General features: G+C 41.9%; 1 protein-coding gene across 1 annotated transcript in view; it reads left to right on the top strand.

The window, feature by feature from the left end:
- The first annotated feature begins 2,589 nt into the window (after positions 1-2,589).
- Positions 2,590-9,877, top strand: part of thap7 (THAP domain containing 7) — a 34,921-nt gene continuing 27,633 nt past the window's right edge. The window contains exons 1-2 of the mRNA XM_065017767.1: positions 2,590-2,876; positions 6,357-6,488. Of these exons, the coding sequence (XP_064873839.1) occupies positions 2,865-2,876; positions 6,357-6,488 (144 nt within the window). The 5' untranslated portion in view covers positions 2,590-2,864. The remainder of the gene's footprint in view (positions 2,877-6,356; positions 6,489-9,877) is intronic.

The raw sequence follows: 9,877 nt of genomic DNA, 5'->3' as shown, positions 1-9,877 counted from the left end.
TATCCCATACAAGCTTTTGTGCCGAATTCATTACGTTAATACAGGTGTCAAGTTTATGGGGATGTGGCAGCAGTTTGCAGGTGGGAGGTTCCTAGGTGTTAGAAGTGCACAAAAGGGCATGAGACAAAGGTATGTGTGGCATTGGGGAAAGTAGTGGTATGTGTAGAGGTGCCCATGGGGCTGGAAATCAGAAATGTCTGGTGAGAGAGAGGCAGGTTGAAGTTACCATGGATAGAGTAGTGAAGAAAGTAGAGGAAGATGGGTCAAGGGGGAGGGATCCTGAGAGGAGTGGTGTGAGTAGTAGATCTGTAACAGTACAGAGGGATTGGCCAACAAGTGATATATGCTTCAGTAAGATTGGGTTTTTAGCATTTATAGCAATGGTTACTGTACTGTACTGCAGGCATGGAACGTAAGTCACGGAAAATTGAGGTTGTGTTGGCAGCTGCTGGCAGTTTATCGCACAAAATCTGCACTGCTTGTATATAGTGAGATGTGCAACAACACGTTTTGAGAACAATGATCAGCAATAGCCAATGAGAGCTCGGAAGATGATGACGTTGTTTCTTATCACCCAGAATGTGTAGACTCTCAAGCAGGAGCGATGACTACTAGTATGCGTTCGTACTTGCCTTTAACCAAAGCGTCAAATTGTTACAGCTCTGAAGTTCACAAGCATTATTATTTAACTCAAAATGTTGGCTAGACCGGCCGCGACCGGGAGGTCCGTGGGGCGACGCACAATTGGCCTAGCATCGTCCGCGTTAGGGAGGGCTTGGCCGGTAGGGATATCCTTGTCTCATCGCGCACCAGCGACACCTGTGGCGGGCCGGGCACAGTGCACGCTAACCAAGGTTGCCAGGTGCACGGTGTTTCCTCCAACACATTGGTGCGGCTGGCTTCCGGGTTGGATGCGCGCTGTGTTAAGAAGCAGTGCGGCTTGGTTGGGTTGTGTATCAGAGGAGGCATGACTTTCAACCTTCGTTTCTCCCAAGCCCGTATGGGAGTTGTAGCGATGAGACAAGATAGTAGCTACTAAACAATTGGATACCACGAAATTGGGGAGAAAAAGGGAAAAAACTAAACATGTTGGCTAGGTATTTCAACTCAGTATGGCAAGCATGAATGTTTGACTGAAAGTTTATGAAGCTGGTTTGAGCCACAGCTCGTAGCTACATGAAATCTAATCACATCATTGTTTTTGCGAGACAGTGTGATACCGAGAATCCTCATGACCAAGTGAAGAATCATGTAGTGTGTAACCACCGTCTGTTCCACATCGGTTAGTGTGCACACCACTACATTGGCAACGCAAAAGAACATATAGGAAAGACAGACATTTAATTTGAGAGGCTCAGCGATGTTAGGATTTTGAAAGTCGTGTAGTGTCCACCCGGCTCGCTGATCCGGTGGCTTCGAAAATGTGGGCGTGGAGTCATTTTTTTTCTGGAAGACAGCGAAGAGGAGTGGCAAGAGAGCAGGACTTCGGAAGCTCTGGACGCGAGGACACGCCCATCTCCCCAGGGATATAAGTCGCTACAGAACCCACTTGTGAAACCAAGCAGCTGCGCATTCTGAGAACACATGAACCGTTTTACCGGGGACGGTATTTGATTATGACATGAATTCGTTTTTACAATCATGTTTTTCAAAATTCAAAAGGCACTTGCTCATCTGACGAAGGCCATGAGGCCGATATGTAAAGCTTATTAAAGAGCAGTGATACTATCAAGAGCAGTGTGCGATTCTTCTACAATCATATGTTTAACAGGGGTGGGTGGTAGTGCGACGCAACGGGTTTGGACCAATGATAAACCCTGTTTTGCTGATGCTCTGTATTGGCCATTGTTGAGAGGCTTTGAAGTCACCGGTTGGCCACATTGGCACCCCCCAGTTGGAACAATCCTGCATAGGAATGCCATGTAATGTAGTGAAGTAAAAGTAGTCAAGAATATAAATAGTAAAGTAAAGTACAGATACCTAAAAAAACTACTTCAAGTTGTACTTTAATGTATTTTTACTTAAGTACTTTACACCACTGACATTGTGGTAGCATAATGAAGTTTTTATGTAAAATAGTTAGGCCTATGGCAATATCGAGTGTACCCACCTCTCTGTCAAAAGTCCTAAATCCGTCTGTCAAGAATGTGCTCGTGCCTGTTCATTGTGAGCGCATTGCTTTTGGGTTCGCATATCTTTATCAAACTCAGATGACTGTCAAAATGAATGTAGGCCTAATAGAAATTGGAATGGACAATTACAAACGACTTTTATTATAAACGACCTCGAAAAAAACTTGCCCATGCATGGTTCATAAAATAAATATATTATTTTGGGTGGATATTCAAAGCTTTACAGAAACTGCAGAAAATATATATCCCAATATGAGGGGTTAAATATTGCGACAATGAAGAAGAAAAACCCCAGCCTAAACTTGCAGACTGTTCCAACTTTTGCTAAATGTTTCCAGATGTTCATTGAAGCACTCGCGGGCTCTATTCTTGAATAGCCTACATTTTAAATGCACAACTATGTAAACTACTCTGACGTAGAATACATTAAAACAATCATGGTTAATAGAAGGTCGGTAGGCCGATATATGACTGCGTGTAGATTCGCTGCCTCCTGAAGTTTACAGTTCCAATGCATCGGGTTAGACAGTGCACTTTAATTTCCCCCACAGCTTTCCCTGACTGACACGGAAGGTGGAATCCAGTTACATGTTTTTTCCTTGAGTGGGAGGATTTAGGAATCTTGCCAATATGTGACTGAAGCAATGGAACGCTGAGCAAGAAAAGTAACAATTACTGAACGTCGCAGTGAGAAAACTTTACTTTGAAAAAGGACAGCGCAACACGATCCAAATGGCAGAACAGGTAGGTCTACTATACCATTTTAATATCAACACTTGTCAAAACGTTGCACTTGAAGAGATGGTGTCTTTACTCATCTTAGAAGCAACTAATGGAGCATTCTTTTGGTGCATCGAATGGGGCATTATTTGGGGGATAACTTCCCCCACACTTTTAGGCGTCGTTCTGGTTATCTTTGGAAGTGGCACATATGTAGTTTAACCAAAATTCCATAGACATTATGCTATCCAATTTATATCATGACATATTCTATTAGATCATATTAAAATAGTCCAAGCCCTGTCTAAACCGGGGAGTTCTACTAAGCTATATAGCATTGTTTTAAGAAGGTCATACCCAAGGATCATTTTGTTATTTCATTTAGAATTTTAAGACCTCTTGAAGTATCAAAAAATTATATTAAAAAAATTGATGAAACATTTTATTTGGCCTTACTGCTATTGGCCCATACAAACGCCTTGAATAACAGATTCACTACATGGAACAACAGTCCCCAAAATATTATCAAAAGGAGTTTGTTCTTAGATGTCTGTCGTATATCTTAGAGATATAAGAAAGATCAGGATTTTTTTTATACATGTATTTAACCCCTTATTTTTGGCACTAAATAGTCTCCTTAAATACTTCCATTCATTTTTTTCAACTGGGGACCTTCAGACGAATCTTGTGAGGCTTGTGGGCATCCTAGAGCAAAACACAGAGGGGTCATATTAGTGTGTAGCCCAAACTGTTCGGATGCTACAGAGGATTTTGTGAGAAATCATGGGATGTCTCAGGGTCTGACAAACACCGCTCTAGCTCTGTCACCTTTTCACTGCAGATGTCTCAGGGTCTGACAAACACCGCTCTAGCTCTGTCACCTTTTCACTGCAGATGTCTCAGGGTCTGACAAACACCGCTCTAGCTCTGTCACCTTTTCACTGCAGATGTCTCAGGGTCTGACAAACACCGCTCTAGCTCTGTCACCTTTTCACTGCAGATGTCTCAGGGTCTGACAAACACCGCTCTAGCTCTGTCACCTTTTCACTGCAGATGTCTCAGGGTCTGACAAACACCGCTCTAGCTCTGTCACCTTTTCACTGCAGATGCGGAAGTGCGTCAAAAGCGGATGAGGTGGATTGAGACGTATCCAATGCAAAAACATTTTTTTTTAAATGGATATCTCTAGCACACGTAGAACAATGAGACAGATATTTCACCGGATGTATGAATGTGAAGCATCCACTTGGCTTTTCCACTCACTTCCAAATATGGTGGTGAGAGGAAGCCCAGTGGCCGGCAGTGGGAGAGGATTGAACGAGATGGATTTTGGCCGACATTCTGAAAACCTTCTCATCGATGAAACATTTGATCTCAATACAGTTTTCTGTTCCCTGTTTTCTGTTAGGAACATAGTGGACTAAGTTTTGTAGACTTTACCCTTTGCAAAAGTAAAAAACAAGTTATTGCACACGCACACTTCCCAGAGTAAGCGTTCCCTAACTGAAATATGCAGATGTTTGCTAGAATGCGCCAATAGGATCTTGCTAGCTCGTGGTTGGCTCTGCCCACCTCTTTGCTTGTTCTGCCCACTATGACTAATTTGTTCCCATTGGAAATGATAGGCTGTGGTCTATCTTGGTTTAGTTATGAACTAAAATTGTCTCTAACTTAAACTGACAGATTTAGCTTTTGTATTTTTTATTCTGCTAATTCGATTTCCGTGGGGAGCGGACATCGAGTTAAATCCTATTGGCGCGTTTGCATATAGCCTACTTTCCTTTTACTCTTGCCAGCTTAACGTGAGTTTATATAATTTCAATGCACTGATCAGTGTGCATGCTTGGACAGCAGAGAATAATGGACAATGACAAATGAATCTAGGCCATATGTTGACTATGGAGCAAGAAGCTATTCTCAGTTGTGTCTAAGGCAGAGAGTGTGTGGAAATGAAAAGCACTGGGAGTCAATCAGTCCCTTCTCATTCCATCCCCATGGCCTATGACACGGAGACCTTCTTTGGAGATAGACTACTGTGTGAGGGATGACAGCTCGACGAACAGAAAGACAGACAGACAGAATGAGATGCTCACTGTCGGCGAGCAAGCGCCTTACCATTGTTGCCTACTGTATCCATTTTGTGACATTTTTTTGGCTGCAGTGAGCTATCTGTGGAAACATCATAAAATGGAGCACTGTAGTGGTAGCCTAGGCCTAGGGAGTAAGGCTTTTATTTTATTTTTTATATACTACCCTGACAACTGAAACAACTACATTGTTTCTGGATGTCTCAATGAATTTGGTTTAGCGTTTAGGAGATAGGTAAATAGAGTTTGAAGTCACCACTGATTCCTCTCCCTGTTTCCCAAGGTTCTTGTGCATGCCCCAGGCACAGACTGGGACCAGAACTCGGCCATGGCATTTCTAACACACCGTCCCTTTGAGACCCCCACACCGGCTAATTTCCCTCAAGGCCCCCACACTGGTACACTTTTCCACTTGAGGCCTCCATTATTAGACAGATCATTTTGTGTGAAAAACTTAAGTTAGACAGGACCAATGGGCAAAATATTGACCAGCCCATCTGGCATTTGCCCGAAATGCCAGATGGCCTGTCCCCCCCAACACACCCTGAAGATAAACAGTGACAGGGAGATCTGTCATAGCTACCCCAACCTGCAGGTATTTCATGTACATTCTCCATGTAGACAAGTTGTCTGAATTTTCCTTCCAATACCAGTAGGCCACTCAGTCTCTCATTACTTAAGCGTACTCCTCCCCACCCAAACCACACATCGCCCACATTTCAATAAGCATGTTAAAATATCAATTTGTGACATAGCAAAATTCCTTTAGTTATTTCATGTTTGTGATTTAGGATATAAATAAAATAAAAAGTAGTATGAAGAAAAACCTGTCAGCTACAATAGATTGTGTGTTTGGTTCTTGGTTTAGAGAGAGTATGGCATGATGTTCTTCACAATGACCAAACTAACCAGTCTGTGTGACAGATTCATTATGCCACTGCAAAACATAACGTCTACTTTTGAACTTTTTTTTTTAAGGTGACTTGCAACCTAGAAGTCGGAGTATAACTTTTCACTCAGCATATTATTTCTCACAATTTTTGGTTGACCACTCAGCCTTCCATGACAATGATACTGTGAATGGTGCGATACAAACACAAGTTAAACATCAGAGTGCCATCTTTGCGTAGACTTCGGACACGTGGAGGCATGCAAGATATGCACTTGAGGACGGATGTGAGTGTGTCTGAAAAAATGTTGGTATTTGGGACTAAATTGAGTGGAGGTCGGTACACTTTGGCAAAAACCTGGGGAGCCTGTCTCATGAATGTATTCATTTTCTTTCTTTCGTAATGATCTATTATAATAATAAACTTCACATAATAAACTTCAAAGGACTGTCAGAGGACACTTTTCTTGTTGCTATATTATTTGATTCCCCCAATCTAACACACTTTTTTCTCCACCTTTGGCGCAGCACTCAGACCTGGAAAATGCCATCAACACTTTGGTCACAGAGTTCCATGCCGCTGCGGCCAATAATGGTCCCACGCTCCAAGCCCAAGAGTTCAGAGGCCTCCTATCCTCCCAGCTGCCCAACTTAGTTACGGTACGTAAGCTGCAACGGCCGGCTAATTGGCTCCCGCCCTTCCCGGCCACACCCATTGAATCTACCAGTAAGGCGTGGCTCTGACTCTTACTACCCTCCCACTCAGCCCCAAACATACAGTACACACGACCTCCTATGACTCCCAAACAAACACTCAGGAAAAGCTTCAAATAAAGCAGGCGTCAATTGCCAGGTTCGATGCAAATCACAAATTTGCTGTAATATACTGTGTGCTCAGTCACCAATTGAGTTTTAAACATGCTTTACTTGAATCTGACACCTGCTTTATTTGAATCACTGAAAAGGATAAATGATCTTGCTTTGTCTTCATGTTGGAACTGGTTGCTTAGTTGTCTGAGGCCCAAGCCTGTGTTCCAGGACGAGTCTGAATTTACCAGAGGGTGACAAAGATAGCTATGCTTCTGAAAAAACAGGAAAAGGCCTGTTCAAATACATGAACAAGTGAGGAAGGTTCAAGGTTGTTTGCTCATCTAGATGGGGAAAAACAAACAGACAGATAAATAACAGTTTCCATTATAAACAAAGTAGCAAGAAATATGTAATTGTAATATGACTCCTTGCACAAAGTCGACTTCATCCACCATAAACTCGACAACCAAGTAGAGTATTTCTGCAACACAATAGTTAGCCACAACAGCTAGGAAATATTTGTTCAACTGTTGAAGTAAATAATATGCTTAATTACCAAGTAAATATGTTTTTCATTACATCCAGTCTTACACTTATATAAAACCAGAATCTATTTAAAAGAAAAAGTAATGATCACATCATTCAAATGGAATTCCATTGCAAACAGCTCTTTATATTGTCTCAGCTGTAGAGCAGCATTCAGGCCAGGAAATATTTTCCCAAATCAATTTCCTATTGTTTCCAGCAGACAGAAAGATCCACAGTGTTTGCATCTGCCTGGCTGACAGCTTTATACAATTTCAGAATGAAATTACTGTAGATAAGATTGGCTACCCAGATACTAATGTTGATTACCTCATGAATACCAAACAAACGTTGCTACAGTTGTCAGAAGTTTACATACACTTTACATACACAGAAGTTTACATACACGTTTTTCAACCACACCACAAATTTCTTGTTAACAAACTATAGTTTTGGCAAGTCGGTTAGGACATCTACTTTGTGCACGACAGTCATTTTTCCAACAATTGTTCACACACAGATTATTTCACTTATAATTCACTGTATCAAAATTCCAGTGGGTCAGAAATGTACATACACTAAGTTGACTGTGCCTTTAAACAGCTTGGAAAATTACAGAAAATTATGTCATGGCTTTAGAAGCTTCTGATAGGCTAATTGACATAATTTGAGACAATTGGAGGTGTACCTGTGGATGTATTTCAAGTCCTACATTCAAACGCAGTGCCTTTTTGCTTGACATCGTGGAAAATTCAAAAGAAATCAGCCAAGACCTCAGAAAATAATTTGTAGACCTCCACAAGTCTGGTTTTTAAGAAAGCTATTTAAAAACACCTGAGGGTACCACTTTCATCTGTACAAACAATAGTATGCATGTATAAACACCATGGGACCATGCAGCCGTCATACCGCTGAGGAAGGAGACGCGTTCTGTCTCCTAGAGATGAACGTACTTTGGTGCAAATCAATCCCAGAACAACAGCAAAGGACCTTGTGAAGATGCTGGAGGAAACAGGTACAAAAGTATCTATATCCACAGTAAAACGAGTCCTATATCTACATAACCTGAAAGGTTGCTCAGCAAGGAAGAAGCCACTACTCCAAAACCGCCATAAAAAAGCAAGACAAAGATCGTACTTTCGGAGAAATGTCCTCTGGTCTGATGAAACAAAAATAGAACTGTTTGGCCATAATGACCATCGTTATGTTTGGAGGAAAAAGAGGGAGGCTTGCAAGCCGAAGAACACAATCCCAACCGTGAAGCATGACCCCAAGCATACTTCCAAAGTTGTGGCAAAATGGCTTAAGGACAACAAAGTTAAGGTATTGGAGTGGCCATCACAAAGCCCTGACCTCAATCATATAGAACATTCGTGGGCAGAACTGAAAAAGCATGTGTGAGCAACGAGGCCTACAAACCTGACTCAGTTACACCAGCTCTGTCAGGAGGAATGGGCCAAAATTCACCCAACGTATTGTGGGAAGCTTGTGGTAGGCTACCCAAAACGTTTGACCCAAGTTAAACAATTTAAAGGCAATGCTACCAAATACTAATTGAGTGTATGTAAACTTCTGACCCACTGGGAATGTGCTGAAAGAAATAAAAGCTTAAATCAATCTCTCTAATATCATTCTGATATTTCACATTCTTAAAATAAAGTGGTGATCCTAGCTGACCTAAGACAGGGAATTTTTACTCGGATTAAATGTCAGGAATTGTGAAAAACTGAGTTTAAATTTGGCGAAGGTGTATGTAAACTTCCGACTTCAACTGTATATGCAAATACCGATACAAATGAACATGTTCCTTGAACAAGAGCCATGGATCTGTAACCACTAGAGGTTAGCAAAGCCTGAAACATATGTTAGTTAGTTGACAAAGTATACTCATGATGTGTTTATTCAGCTGCATACAGTACTTTTGAAAAGAGGCCAATAGTGAATTATGAAGTCAAACATGTTGACTGGAGTTATTCAGCTGAATTATTGATACAAGAATTACCGCTGAAGATATTAGTTCTGTTAAGAATATCACCTACCAAGTAATGTAAGGCACCAATGTTATACGCTCAAAAGTGTAATAGACTAATTGCTAACTTCCTGCTAATTCATGTCTATGCATGATTACCTAATTGCTTAATTAACTGGTTAGTAATTTAAATACCGTGTACATATAGTGAAGAGTTGTTTTTGTGCTCCCTCCCCCAGACTGGAGCGTCAGAGCAGGGCCTGGGCGAGGTGATGAGACAAATGGGTGTGATGGACGGCGAGGGAATCACCTTCAACCACTTCTGGAGGTTGATCCAGTCACTGGCCACCACACAGCATGGTCTACTCTGCAGTGAGGAGGTGTCCAGGTGCTCCTGTGTGCTTCTGTGAAGGCCATGCCTTCTGACGGTGGTGTGAGCTAGGGGGAACCAGACAGCCTTATAGTATGCCACGCAGTGTCAGTACCCCTTTTCACCACACTGCTCCCATCCAACCCTGGACACTCACATATTCCTCACCCCTTCCACTACAGGCCTCTTATGTACATTCTCCATGCTTGGTAGTGCTCCATGTCAGCAGTGTTCATCTCTTTGTTCTATGCCACTTGGTTTACAGGATTTTTTTTGTACTCCCTTAGTGTTATCGGTGGTGTTGTTTCCATCCAAATATCCCTTCTATTGAAATATCCCCGTTCTCAAACCTTGAAAGACTTTCCTATAGCCCTT

The sequence above is a fragment of the Oncorhynchus nerka genome, linkage group LG4, assembly GCF_034236695.1.
Source record: "Oncorhynchus nerka isolate Pitt River linkage group LG4, Oner_Uvic_2.0, whole genome shotgun sequence".
Taxonomy (NCBI): Eukaryota; Metazoa; Chordata; class Actinopteri; order Salmoniformes; family Salmonidae; genus Oncorhynchus; species Oncorhynchus nerka.
Note: the sequence above shows the minus strand (reverse complement) of the source record. Positions and strands in the feature narration are given on the sequence as shown.